We start from the raw sequence: 15,362 nt of genomic DNA, 5'->3' as shown, positions 1-15,362 counted from the left end.
TCCACACCTACTGTTATTTACTACAGCTTCTTGTAATGCACCCAGTACTGAGGCCAAATTTATTGAACTCCAGAGGGGTTCAAAGGATGGAATTTAGTTTACCTCATTTCAAGAGAAGCATTCATGACCAGGGTCACTTAGTCAGCCAGTACTGAGACAGCCACAGATGTGTAAGGGGAGTGATGAATCTTGTAAAAAGAATCACTGGTGTGGCCAGGGTCACTAGGAAGACTATGACATAGATATATCAGTTGGAAGAACTTCCATCCCTCCTGAATTCTCAAAAAAATACAGCAATGCACTTGCCATTTGTAATTTTAAAGTGAGGATAAAAACACTTTAAGAAATTAACTGCAACTGTAGTTCAGCTGTTTAAAATTAAAATGCTTTTAGTGCCTTTGAACCTTATCTGGTATCTGAAATTTATTACTGTTCATTTTACAGTTCAGATCACTCCCTACCATAAACCACTTCTAATTACATTTCAAAATAATTTCACAGATTTATTCTCTGTAGAGGAAGGACCAGTCTTGGAATCTTCTTCTCTAAACAGAAAATCTTGATCCAAATGTTCTGATACAGCTCAATCTTCCCTGAGTGTCTCTTTCATACCTTAATTATCTTTCAGCTCTGGAATGCCTCCTGCTTCTGTGTAAAGTTATTATTTTTCATGAGTTTGAGCAAGTTATACCTCAAAATTGTTTCTGGGCTTATACCTTAATTTGTAATATTTATAATCTTGTTTCTTCTAACCTAAATATGAAAAAAACAGGAGAAAAAAAAGAAGAGCAGCAGAATAGGCAGAAGAAATGGCAAACAGTGGGGAGAAATGGTGGCCAACCAGCTCAAACTGAAATGAGCTGAAACTCTCAACAACTCTGGCTACAGCTCTGAAAACATGGGGAAATCAGTCACAGCAAGACATGAACATGAGAACAGTGAGGTGAACAGACCCACAAGCTGCAGTGCCTCAAGAAAAGATACCATTTTTAATCATTCCATGCCCAAAAGTTATTTATAGGCTCCCAGGTTCTTCTTATCCCCTGCTCCAGTGAAATCCCCAATCTCTGTGGGGAGGCATAACCCACCAAGTGCCTGTGCAGCTTCACTTCATTTCCCAGGTTTGGATGGAATTCAGGACAATGTTACAATTTTAAGTAAAGATCCTCAGAAACTGTCTGGTCCTTACTGCTGCTTGGCAGGAGGGGTGCAAAGGGTTAAAGTCATTTCCACACTCACTTCTGGTCCAGCTATCAATTTTCAGGAGCCCAGTTTAATATTCTTCCTTAGCTTCCATACTTCTACATAGCAATCTGAAATTTAAATGGCAACGAGGGAAAGCATATGCAATCTGTCCTATAAATAAAAATGTCTAAAATACTGCATAATTTCCTCTTTCAAACTGCAAGATTGAAAGACATATTTTAAGAGTTGTAAGACACCACGTCTGACATCATCAAATTACGCTCAGTCCAGGCTTAGCCATAATTTCTGAAGATAAACAAGATTTGGGTTTTCTTTCTTAGCTCAAGCTCATCACTTCTTTGCAAAAGGCACAACCTCACCCTGGCAGCTGACATCTCACCCATCACCTGAGCACAGCAGGCTTGAAGGAAAAGGCTCTCAAAGTGCTCTCAGGTTAATGGTGTAAAGTCCCTCAGCTACTAAGAAGTCCAAGTTGTATCAAGGTGGCCTGCCCAGTCAACACTACAAATCCATCCCAATTCACCTACAGGATGAGGGGAACTGAAACAGCATTCAGCAGAAATTTTGGCAGAAATTCTTCATTAGTTACAATGATCTCAGTACAGGCTGAGAATAAATACCTTTTAAGCAATGATTTAAGAAACAACCACACAGAGGAAGGACAGAAAGGCGCTCCAGGGTGTTCTGGGAAGTTCTCTCCATCACCTACTGTCAGCTCAAGAACAAAGACATCCAAACCCCTGGTCAACAGATGAAAAATTACTTCTGCATGTTTAATGCAGAATCATCATAGAGTCACTAGTTTAATTCATTAAGTACATGACAGAGCAGTTGGGAGCTCAGATGTGAAGGCTGTCACCTCACCAGAAGACTGGAAAGAACTCAAGTGCAGCAACAATAACCACAGGACAGGAAGATCCTGGCAGGGCTACACTGAGAAGAACTGAAAAATGCACATTAATTCCCAAACAACAAAACAGACAAAGCTTGAGGATCTTTAAGGAATTCCACAAAATGGAATACTCCTAGTTTCATCCCATACTATGCATGGTAGGTGAGAAAAGGTCACCTCAGCACGTTGAGATCCTTGCCACCAGAGGCAAACAGCAGGAATCCCAAAATCCTGGAAACCTGCTGAATGTCTGAAAGAACATGAGCTTGTGGGAGTGAGGGACTGCTCTGAACTGCTTAAGCTGAATAGAGAAGTTTTGCCTTGATCCACAAATGCAGGAAGGAATTGGGGTTCTGTACCCAATAAGAAGATTCGAACACAAACGAGGTTAAAAGTTGGGATCCAAAGCGATAACTTCATAGAAGAGGAAAAGATCAAGTAGGAGAATGTCAGCAATTATAAGAAGCACAGAAAGGGGTTACCCCCAGCTGGCTCCAGCTCTGGCTCACACAGTGCCATGGGGAGATCTCCTGGGGGCTCTCCCCAGGATCCCCCAGAGCTGCCCAGCCAGGGAGCAGAGCCAAGGCAGCAGCACCAGCAGCTTCCTAGGAGCAGCCAGGACAGCAAGGACAGCAAAGACTCCAGCACTCTGCAGACCTCACAGATTTTTGGCAGGTTGGGCACTTGCTTAGAGAGGGCTCTCTGCTCCCCTAAAATCCACTGGCTGCTCCTCAGTATCCAGGCCAAGTTCACCTCATCTACCCAAAGTTTATTGCTCCCTTCCCTAACCACTACAAGGTCTTCCAATGATCTTCAAACAGGGTGCCTCATTTTCTAAAAGAAATTAGTTCAAAGCTTTCACTGTCAAATCTCAGATCTTCCAAGAGGCAATGGAGAAACATTCCCAACTTTGTACTTGTTCACCACAGGACTGCCTGGTGAGTGGACAGTCACATTATCTTAGCAGCTGTTTCCAAATAGTTCTGTGTTTAAAGAGGCCCTAACAGATGAGCCAAATCAGAATTATTTGCACTCAATGCAAGTCACAGCACTTTTAAGAGGGATGAATATTATCAGTGAAGAGCCACACTAAAATAATGGTGTTTTTTTCCAAATATCTGCCACTACTCAATTCTAATTCACTGACCTGTACAGTTTTGTTTCAAAAAGCATTATGCAAAATATAGGTTCAATTCCAAGCAACTTTGCAACTGCACATTTTAATTCTTATTTAAAGAAAGTGATTCTTAAAGGCTTGTTACCATTAAAACATAATAGCTTGAGATTAGAGGTTTTACACAGAATTTAGTACATCTTTTTGCTTAGCAGAAGACTGTTACATATTTATGTAACTAAATAGCTTAATTTTAAATCAAACTTTTAGCTTCCATGTTGTTAAAATAGTGGCTGACATCTCCCATTTACTTGATGATACTCTTTATTTAGATTTGCCAAGCTTCATGGTTGGAGATTCAAGTAAATTCAAGTACATAGAGTCAAGCTGTATTTAAAATGCATAATTCAATTCAAACATTAAGTTTTGTTTTAAACACAAACCAGTTTTGACTATGTATTTGTGTTCCATAATTAGGAGCAAGAGTTTCTAATTAATGGATCTAGATTTCATTGGAACAAATAAATCTCATCAGCTGAATTTCTACTTGGAGAATAAATCTCTCTTTTTCTGTTTCCTGAACAGAAACTTCAACTGAACTATTAAATGAACAGAATTAAATTTAAAAAGTAGAAAATGTTCCTCTTCTGTGTCTAGAGGCAGCTAATCCTGAGAGAAAAAGGGTTAGAAGGTCAAGGTCCAGAGCCAATTGTTTAGCAGGTAACTTCCTCTCAGCTTAAGAGTTTTCACTTCTATTTATTCTAATTTTAAGAATGATCTACAAGCTACCCAAACTTTAAATACAAGAATAGGATTTAGCAGATAATCAGCAACAAGCTTTAAAAATACAAAGTTTATTTAGGAAAGAACACATTCAAGTGAAAACTGACTTTTCAGAAGAGTCAGTTTTCCTCCACTCTTAGTAACTGGTGCTTTTCTATGCAGCATAGAAAAATAGTAAAATCTGAGCACTCTTGAACTCCAATACCACTGCATTATTTCTGTTTTCTAATTAAACCTTCAATTGATTAACATAACCTGGACATTTCAGTAATGTGACATCAGAGAAGAAAACCAATGACACCTTTTTACCAGTTTATAAAGGAACAGTTCACAGTAAGTAAAACAGGAACCTAAACCACTGCCTTCAGTTGTCTTGCTTTTGTCCTTTACTACAACACAAGACTGAAGGAGGTTTGTCGGGTTATTTTTTCCTTAATATTCCAATATTTTCAGAAGAACTATAAATTTAAAGTAATTTTCTATGCTAAATGGACCCTTGCACACCATCAGGTTGGACTTGATGATTTTGAGGCCTTTTGCAACCTTAATGATTCTATGGTGACATAATATCAACCTCTGAAGAGTTACCAAAAAAGATTAAAGGCCAGAAATACATTTCTGGCACTGTCATCCACACTTTCCTTTGGAACACCACTCACTGTGTCTGAGCAAGAGCTTATCAATAAAAGACAAAATCAACAGCAAAGATCTATTTTGGATGGGAAAAAAAATCAACTGTTTTTCAAACACATGGGAGAATATTTAGTCTGATTTTTTCAAAGGCACTAAACATCACAGTTATCCTAGGCCTTACAGAACTGGAAGCTTTACACAGACATACAACATCTGAAGGCAAAGAACAAAGAAGTTTCTTGCCTTTAAGAGTTCCAACCTTTTTAGAATTAGGGATTAACAGTATTACATGCGGAAATGCAGAGTGGAAGAGTTTAAAACCTTTTCTTCAGCACAACTTTCCATATGTACATCAACAAAGCTTCACTCTAAGTCCTGGAAAATCCAAGGACCTTTGACAGCAAATAAGGTTTAGAGGCAGAAAATTAATTTATTCCAGTTTATCAGTTCCTTCCTCTCCTTCCTCCAGCACTGATTTGAGCCACTAAACAGAGGGAATAAAGCAGGCAAATACCTAAAGTTTGCCAACAAAGTTCTTTGCTGCAGGCGTCACTAAGGGGAGACATTTAGCCATAACTGAAGGAAAAAAGGAAAAAAAAAACAACCTATACTTTTTAACCTCCATCCTATTTGTTGTAAACAAAGGAGTAACTGGCTAAAAATGCATTTTTTACCTAGCTGACTGAGAAACAAACCCACATTTGAAAATCTTTCAGCACTCATTAAGATCATTGGACTCATTAAGCTGGTGATAAACAAGTCACTATGGAAATATTTCTCCTAAGAAACATAATACAAAATAACAGTTGTCACTTTTTGCTTTTCCAGGTGATTCTGTAGATATTACATGGTCCTACTGCATAGAAAGATCCTTATATACATCATTCCCATTGCTGAAAATCATCCACAGACACATTTATTGCATTGTCAATCTTTGAGAATTAAATCCCGTTAAAGTGTATTGTTGACTTAAAAAAAAAAAAAGAAACTGTAGAAATGTAAAAGAACTTAAGATCCCTGTCCCAGTTAAACACTGTTTAATTCAGGTCCATCACATTCAGTTTCTAAAAGTTAGAAACACAGAATGGTTTGGGTTGGAAAGGACCTTAAAGATCAACTAATTTCAACTCTCTGTTGACTGACTACCACCAAGAACCACTCAGGCATACACAGAATTCCCCAACTTCCCTGCTCTCCAGTCCTTCCCAAATTAATTGTATTTCAAAACAGAGACACATTATTTGACTGTGGGTCAGAAGAAAGTGCAAATATCTGCTTCTTTCAGAAGTGCTACCTTGGTCAGAAAGGAAGTCCAGCATGGTCTGGAGCAGGAAGGAGAGGTGCCTGACACACAGGGCGGGGTTGCCCATCCTCCTGGAAGCGTAGACCAGCTCATGGAGCAAACGCATCTGCACTGCCGCCCATCCCCGGTGAGTCCCTGGAAAAAATGCAGGTTTGAAGGGATTTTAAAGCTGGAAGTCTTCACAAACACATTGATTTTGGTTTTCTTCATATTCTAAGCAGTAATTTTACGGCATTTAAACCAGTCACCCAATGGTTGTTACAAAATCCAAGTCTTGGACTCAACACAAAAATCAGGATTGTTATATTTGCTTGAATATCTAAACATGAAATCAAGTTTTGCTTTAAATGTTTGTCTATTGACTAATAAATGTACAATTAAAATTCTGAAGACACCTCACAAAACCCAAAAGTATACACAAAACCTTTCAAGTTTTATGTTGTTTGTTTTTTTTTAATTCTCTGGACAATGAACATGAGATTTCATACAGAAATTAAAATCATAGGATCACAGAATGGTTTGGATTGGAAAGGACCTTAAAGATTATTTATTTCCAACTCCCTACCATAGGCAGGGATACCTTCCCCTAGACCAGGCTGCTTAAAGCCCCATCCAATCTGGCCTTGGACACTTCCAGGGATGGGGCAGCCACAGCTTCTCTGGGCAACCTCTGCCAGGGCCTCACCACCCTCACAGTAAAGAATTTCTTCTCAATACCCAGTTTAAGTCTACTCTTTCAGTTTGAAGCCATTCCCCTTGTCCTGCCACTCCAGGCCCTCGTTAAAAAAAGAAAATAAAACAAAACAAAAAAAACCCAAAAACAAACAAATAAAAAAAAACCTGGTAATTCTTAACTCTCTTTAAATATCAAGCAAGAGTTATTTTCTCTAAACACTTTCCTGGCCAACAAAAGCAATAAAACTTTAGAACACAAGGCACATATCCTAATTTTCAGTCTTTAAGTTTCAGACTATGAATTACTTCATATTTGCAGAGTATCTGTGGAAAGAATAAATAGATCATCATAACATAACCTTCCTCCCAGAACCATAACATGCAGCACTCTTCATGAAACTTAACCTGCTTTTAGTAGTAAGCAACAGCAATAATTTTTAAATAACAGATATTTCAAGACATGCAATACTTCATAAACTTCAACAGCCTTCCTTGTAATATCACCCATCAGCATTTGGCAAACTGTTTTAGGAATATTTACTGCAACCAAACCTTGAGAGTTTATATTTTGAGAGTCTCATTATTTTTCATGTGTGAAATGTCATTTCTATCTTAGAGTTTGCAGTGATCTTTCCATATGTCTCTGAAAGAGCCATTTCGGGGATAAAAAATGAGACAACGCACTCCAGTGCAACATGAAGGTAAGGTAAAATCAAAGATAAACACCAATCATGTCCTTTGCTTTTTTTAATTATCATTTCTTACAGAGCTTTCACAACTTCTTCTCCCAACACAGTCCCATCCCAGGCCACAGTGTATTTTTCCCAGCACATTTTCTCTTCCAAAGATTCTTAGCATCTTTCCATCCAGTCCACTTGGCATTTGCTACCTCCTCTCACATAAATTTGACTGCCAAATCACAACAGTTTTAAAAACCCCAACACTAACCATCCACAAATACAGCTCAGCCCATCACTTCCTGCTCCTCTCCTGCAGCTATAACATTTAGGGAATGGTCCCCAAACTGCTGCTGTATAACACAATGCAAGGTTTTGGAGAAATTACTCCAAAGGAGCTGCCAAGCAGCATTTTAGCTGTCTCTGATCTCACTTGTGGGAAAATGTGACATATTTGACCCTACTAATTATATGTATCTATGTGTGTCTATATACAAAATTATGTAAAAGGATTTTTAATCTTTCCTTATAAGATCAAACAGCTACAAAACCAAAAGAAATACAATTTCTGATGGAGCAGCTGAAGGCACTTTAATTGAAAAAATAATTCAGAATAATATATGACCTTTTTATATACTGAGAAGCATATTATCAAAACAAAGACATTTTTGAAAAACACAAGAAACTAAGTTTTCATAAATAACACATAATTATTTCCTGCAAATGGGGAACCACAGAAACACCTTCAGCAGTGGCTTGCAGAAATCTGAAATTATTGGAACAACACTAAGAAAAAGTGAGAGTACAGTGTTAAACAGCTGCTTTGTCTGCTGCAATTAGTCTCAGATTAGCAAGTAGTTTAGGTCCAGGATGAAATCTCTCAAGGAAATGGTTAGGGAAAGGCAGCTAAGCGCCCACACTGACCTTTGCTGAAGTCCTGAGGGTCCAGGGAGAGGCTGTAGCCAGGCAGGGTCTCCAGCAGCAGCTTGTAGCAGGCTCTCCAGCCGGGCTCGGGGATGCTGGGCGCCGCGCACTGCATGGCCGCGATGCGCTTGAAGAACGCCGATTTGCGGTGGAAGCCGATGCGCTCGTACAGCTCCGACAGGATGCTGTAACGCTGGATCTTCTCCTCTTCTGACAGCTGCAGTTGGAAGGGCAAAGAGGAAAGGGCTGGTTTTTACCAAAGATTTAAAGAGCTGGGTTTTAAAAGACAAGCGGGAGGAAAGCCACGGCAGACATTGGCGCCGCAGAAGGCCGGGGATTTGCACGCAGCCAGGCATGACAGCTTCTGCAGCCAGGAAACTTCATCTTGCTCCAACTGCTAACAAAAACTGCAAAGAGGAAGTTCTGCAGCTTCAACTTTATCTGTCAGTGGTACTAATGAGTAAACAGGCAAAACAGGCAGTAACAGCTAAACAGCTCCACATTGTACAGAAGATACACAACATGATATTCATGTGAATGAAAGGAGTGCAAAAATATACCACTTTCAAGATTCATTGATTCATTAGATTTTATCTTGAAATCTCAGGCTATGAAAGCAAGAAACTACTGTCTTGATTTTTTTTTTTATGTCTCTAATCTTGTAAACCACAAATTTTTCATTCCATGAAATCATACTGTGATTCATACACTGTGAGATTGAATCACAGAATCATAAAATAGTTTGGGTTGGAAGGGACCTTAAACATCATCTTGTTCCAACTTCCATGGGAAGGAGTGTCTTTTTCTAGACCAGGTGGCTCCAAGCCCCATCCAACCTGGCCTAGAACACTCCCAGGGATGGGGCACCTACAGCTCCTCTGGCACACCTGTGCCAGGGCCTCACCACTGTCTTGCACAAAATAAGTTTTGGAGGGCAGCAGTGACTTCAATGGGAGCTTTTCCCAAAAAGGTGAAAAATAATGTTAAAGTAGCAAGATTTCATAAAAAGACATACATCCAGATTTCTTCACTGAGTCCAGTATTGGAACAGCCTGCCCAGGGTCATGGTGGAGTCACCATCCCTGCAGGGCTTTATAAGATGTGTAGATGTGGCACTTGGGGACATGGTTTAGTGTTGAGCTTGGCAGTGCTGAGTTAATGGTTGGTCTTGAGGTCTATTCCAACCTAAACAATTCCATGATACATTTGCACACTGCCAGCAAGTGAAGTGGAATTTAGTTAAAGTCCCATTAGGCTTAAAGTTGAAACCAACTTGATAAGGAACTACCACCATGTGCTTCTTTAGCTTATCAGTGTATTGGCCTAAGTCCCAGGTAACTTAATTCTTTTTGCCTCTGGCCTGAATGATAATCTTGCTTTGGAGTCAGCCAGCCACGAAGAAACTGCCACAGAAACTCTGGATGATTCCTACTCTGTGTCCCAGGAAGCAGCAGTGCAGACCAATGCTGACACCTAGTGCACAGGATCCAGCACAACCAAAAGCAATATAATGTACTTTAAATTTCTCTAAAGCTGCCAGCACGTTTTGCAAAGGTGTTTCAAGTGACAAACTTCACCCAAAAATAGCCCTGAAGGACAGAAACAGCAACTCATTCTTCAAAACTGGAAGTATCAATCAGTGTGTTTAACTTCTGACACTGAAAGGCTTGGACAGTCAAGGGAAGCTGCTCACCATCCTGGCTGGTTTTTACAGAAATGAGCAGAGACATTTTGTAAGCAGAGCTTCAAAATGTCCTTTAGCCACTTAAATCCTGATATAATTACAAAAAGCAGTCTGTTCTCAAAAGTCACTTCTAATTTTGGACATAGGGATAGGAGACTCATCAAAGAGGAGTTATCAGAGGGCACCACGACCTTATCTGACAGTTCAAATCTTTGTACTTCAGGATATGAAGAAGCACACAGAGTAGCAAAGCATTTTGGAAAGTTGCAGACAATTTTTGAAGCTGAAGTTGCTATTTTTTTCAGATCTGATAACAGAAAACAGTGCTCAACACAAAAGTACTGCCCATCCCTAAGAAAGAGCAAGCCCTGTATCAACAGTTGTGACAAAAAGATAATTGAACCAGGGTGAAAACTTTCAGAAATCAAAGCAGCTGGACAAAACTGAAAACACAAAAGGAAAGCACAGAAGAATTATGGAGAAGTTATCAGAGTTCCCAAAAGCAATCACTCAGAAAGAACATGAGCTGAAGGTACCTATTTATGCCATTTTTAACAGGTTAGAACAATAAAAAATATGGCAGCAAAGTTGAAAAGGGCACAAGCACATGATCAGGAAATAAAGGAAAAAAAGCTTTAAAAAACCCTATCAAAAGCTATTCCTTAAATACAAATACTGACAATGTTCATTAAATTCTTTAAGATGAGAAACTAAATTCTTTAAGATTATAAAATGTGTCATGCTATTTAGGTAGACAGGAGCACTCACCAATAATGGGAACAACTATGAGAGAGGCAGCAGATTCCCAGAAAATTTTATTTTATTTTATGTTGCATAACTTGTTGCTTAATGGTTATCCCCAAAGTTACTCAGGTATTCTCCTCAGCTGCAGGAAGCCTTTTTTTTATCATCACCACAAAGACAGCAAATTTCCTGAGCACAAACAGTTATGTTACCATCCAGGAATTTAAAAGAAGAAAAAAGGAGAAAAAACCCACACAAATACTCCAAGTAATTAATTCTGGGAAGGTTGCAGCAGGCATTCTGCAGGCCATGGGTGTAGCACCTACAAGCATCTCTCCTGACCTCATGAATTTATAAAAGTTTAATGCCTGCAGAGTGGCTGCAAAACAGCCACCACCTGAAGCACAGCATCATTTCCACCTGATTAATTTTTATTTAACTGCCCTACCAGACAAAGCTACAACTGCACCTGGAAAGGCTGTGGGTCACAATCCAGGTAATAAAGCCAGTTTTTTTTTTTTCAGGCTTGTTTCAAGTCAGGCTTTCAAAGAATGCAGCTTTGTATTTGTTTTTTAATTATTCCTTAGTACATTAAAATTTTATAATCTCACTTTCTCCGTAATTATATTTTAAAATTTATTCCTCATAACTGGATGCAAAGTTAAGTCTTATTACCCTGCAGCTCATCAGAAAATACCAATTACATTATATTACTAGACTGAGTATGAAATTGAATTTATGGATAGGAACTAGTTTTCCTGTTTATAAGTTTTACACTTTAAACTGTGAGGTGTTTTTCTGCTGCAGAATATTGGTTGTGCTGATGTTCTATTTAACTACAAAAGAAAAGCACTGTCCTACAGTTTATTCCCTCAGTTATCACAGAATGACCCCTCCTCAGAGTTAGTCCAAATTATAAATACAACTTATTTGTTTCCATGCTTTATACACCAAATCTTAAAAACCTGTAACTACAATTCCCAGCCATAAAAAGTGAAAATTGTAATATCAATGGTGTCAGGGAGAACAGGGCATTCTCTTAATGGCAGTAATTGCTTCCAGAAAAAGAAACAATACTGGAGTTTGCAGGCAACAAGAATACCAGCACCAGAACAAGAGGATGGGTGAACAAAGGGTACAGAACTGCCAGCAATAAAACAGGTTACAGAATTAAAGAGAAGGCCTTTAGCACTACAAGGATTATGGCAATTAAGGCACTCTGTAACAAGATTGATCATTTTTATAACAGCTTATCAATTAATTATTGTCTCCTTTATGCTTTGTTAGAAAATTGATTCCAGAGAAAAGATTCTTTGAAAATTAAAGTATTCTACCTCCCTCATAAATCTGCTGTCCCTGCCTGGGCCTAATAAGGTCAATGGTGTGGACTTAAACTGCTCATTTTACCAAGATGTAATGAGCAAAACCCAAAAATCAGTAAAAAACTTAACAGCTTTTTATTAGTTCTTTCAGCAACAGTAATCTCTCTGTGAGCAGTGACACCAAGCTTGAGACACTGCTCAAGTGTTAATGCTGTTTTGTGGTCATACTGAGCACTTTCCACACAGTTCCAAACACTGATTTCCCTCCTGAATTCCTTTCTGATTTGGCTTAATTAAGACTTTGCATTAGACAACAAAAATTCATTTGATTAAGAGCACTAATCAGACCCTTCAGCTTACTCTGCAGCAGGCTATTCCTGATTTGCTCAGTTTCATTGAATGAGATGCAATCAAGAAAATTTTTTAATCCACTGCAGAGCAGTCCCAGGCAGCTGTTTTTCCCTAGTACAGCATCACAAGAGAACAACAATGGGATTTTTTTACCTTCACAAGGGAGAAGAAGGAACAGAGTTTATCTCAAAGTCCTCATGTTTTTAGATGAACTCTCATACCTTGCAACCCAGACTCAGAGATGTGAAAATCCTCAGAAGTCAAGCTCTCATCAGAAAGAAGGCAGAAAATAAACTGGAGTCTCCTGAATCTAAGTAACCTTCAATACATTCTGTCCAATGACTAGAGAAGAATAACCGGGCTTTCCGACTGACCTGCCGGAGGTTGATATAAACTGCATTCTGCAGAAACTCAGAGGCTTCCATGCTCCTCTTCTGCATTGCCAGGACTCTCACAGCCTTCACACAAGCTTCCAGTTCGATCACACCAGCGTTCTTATACTTGGAGAGGGAGAAAATTAAAATAATATTGAAGTATTGCACCTGTTAGATTTTATAAGCATTTCTGTTCAGCACATGAATCAGCTGTCACATCCTCCAAACCCAGCAATTCCTTAATGCTAATGACTATACTGTTAAATTATCAACATATGTCCAAGTGAAAATTAAGGTGTCATCTAAAATATTATTATGCAAAACTGCTATTTTCATCCTCTTCACTCACTGCTCTCATTTTGAGACAGAGCACAGCTTCAGTCTGAGAGTTCAGAAGAGGAGAAAAGCTGGGAATATTGGAACCATTTGGGATAACCTCATATAAATGGTTGGTTGTGGGTGCTGCATGGGCAAATAAATTCTATCTTTACAATGCAAGTATTTTTATTACTGCATCCATCTTCTCTTTAGTTAAAACAACAGTCTGATGAAAAGAGGATTAAAAACCAATCTGAGTGTTCCAGTATTTGTTTATAAAACCTTTGCTGTAAATAACTGTTTAGTGATTTAGGTTGCTTAAGGATGCTAAAGAGAGAATGCAGATGTGCATTGTGCTCAGGTAACAAACAGGCAATTTTCTAGCCAGACAATCTGGTCTGGTGATTTCCTCAAACTGGGTATTTGTTCAGCCCACCTCCTGCTGAAGTTAAGCTGTCTTGAGGTATTCATAATTGAAAATCCCCATTTCAATTTCCCCCATTTGAAATAATGGGGGAAAGAAAGCTCAATAACAAAATGCAAGAGTTACACCAGCAAAGCTGTCACATACTCCTCTCTCATTTATACTAGCAAAAGCAAATCACTGGAGATTGAATCTATTTTAGAAAGTGCTACAAAAGTTTTTCAGCTGAGTGAGAATATAAAAAGTATGCAGAAAGTGCAGCTTCCTCAGCATTAGAGTAAGGAGTTACTCTGTAGGTCTGGAACAGACAGGAGGTAACTGTGCTTGTCTTGAAGGGTTATAAATCAGTCCAGACAAAAAGCTCTTTGTTACTTCAGCTGAAGCTGCAGTGAAGCACAGTTATTACTTGCTGAGAGCACAGTGCATATTATAAACAATCAAAATATAAATATCCTGCCCTAAGCTAAACAAAGTCCAATAATTTTATACTTCCAGAGACATCACACACTTTCTAGATGAGCAATGTACCCTTAAGGTAAATGCATTAAAAAGCTGAATGCATCCTTGACAGTTATTGTTTTACTGATGGATTCTAATTTATCTGACACTGTGCCCAGAACTATCACCTTTCATTGCTCCTGATCATAAATTACTCATGCACACAATTAAACTTGTTTCACTTGGAGAGTCTCCCTTCAGCATGGACATGAAAATGCCTGTAACAAATATTTACAAGCTTAGTCTAAAGATACTTTATCAGACAAGAGAAATACCTGAAATTAAAAAGTGATTAAATAACTCCACTGCAATACAATCAAACTTACCTTTATTGTTGATGTGAACACTGAGCCACTATTTTCACAGCACAAAACAATCCTTTTTCCTTCCTTGTTATGATTGCAGACATTAAACTCCATTTCCACCTCAGACTCTGAGCATTTGTACAAAAACCTAAAAACTGCTCCAGTAGAGCTGCAACCTGTTTTGCAAACCTCACTGCTATGTTTTAAAAGATCCTCCAAAACTAAAGCCTCAGCAATTCACTGTTGGAAAAAACTTAAGGTGTTCATTTAAAAATAACCAGGATTACCTTGCCATAGTAAGAAATAGCTTCTTTATATTTTTCTATGATGTCTTCAGGACTCAGGCAGTTCTTGGCACGTCCTATCTCAGCACTGGTATCTGCATTTATCCCATTTGAAGTCAGAGCACCTAGAACAGAACAGGGTCAGAAATGAGCACAAGGACTGCTGGCAGATATTGCATATCTAAAAATCAAGCTAGGGTATGCTAGGTTTGACACACAATACACAAAGTACACTTGCCCTACCTACAAAGAATGGAAATAATCTTTCACTTAGTAAAAAACAAACACATTCATGCTTTTTAGCACATATCTGAATGTTGAGACTATGAATGAAGTAATAGATTGCTTAAATGATATTATGGTCACATCTCAATAGATTGTTTTAATCTTTGAACTATTCCTTCTACTTTAAAACTGTGTTCCTAAAGCACACATTAGGAAAACAAAAAAGGCTCAGACAAAACAGTAAGAAATTGGTTTTCTTATATAAGAAAGAAGGCAAGAGACAGAGAGGGTCTATATAAGGGATAAGAATTTGAAATAGATGCCAAGGAAATCTGGGGTATTAGTAAGAACATGAAAGTTTTATTTTTAGAATTTGATTTTATTGAGGAGTTAACATAATAAAAGTAAAAACACATGAAAGGTTTGGCAAGGCTCGATACCTCCTTATATTTTACTTAATCTGTAGGATTATATTGTAATTTATTTAGGATTATACACTAATTTATTTCTCCAAAGGGTTTCTCTAGTAAAATGGCAAAAAAATCTCTGTGTTTCAGAGCTGGCCCTAACTGTCAATAGACAGTTAAAACTACTGTGAAAAGTATTTCTCAATATACTGAAGCAGC

At 38.4% G+C, this 15,362-nt stretch overlaps 1 protein-coding gene across 4 annotated transcripts in view; it reads right to left on the bottom strand.

The window, feature by feature from the left end:
- Positions 1–15,362, bottom strand: part of TRAPPC9 (trafficking protein particle complex subunit 9) — a 452,018-nt gene that overhangs the window by 418,453 nt on the left and 18,203 nt on the right. For all 4 annotated transcript variants that reach the window (XM_056484391.1, XM_056484390.1, XM_056484394.1 and 1 more), the window contains 4 exons: positions 14,515–14,636; positions 12,683–12,808; positions 8,208–8,424; positions 5,923–6,066 (listed from right to left, as the gene is read on the bottom strand). In XM_056484391.1, coding sequence (XP_056340366.1) covers positions 5,923–6,066; positions 8,208–8,424; positions 12,683–12,808; positions 14,515–14,636 — 609 coding nt within the window. The remainder of the gene's footprint in view (positions 1–5,922; positions 6,067–8,207; positions 8,425–12,682; positions 12,809–14,514; positions 14,637–15,362) is intronic.

The sequence above is a fragment of the Oenanthe melanoleuca genome, chromosome 2 (genome assembly GCF_029582105.1).
Source record: "Oenanthe melanoleuca isolate GR-GAL-2019-014 chromosome 2, OMel1.0, whole genome shotgun sequence".
Classification (NCBI taxonomy): Eukaryota; Metazoa; Chordata; class Aves; order Passeriformes; family Muscicapidae; genus Oenanthe; species Oenanthe melanoleuca.
This window is presented reverse-complemented; position numbering and strand designations above follow the sequence as displayed.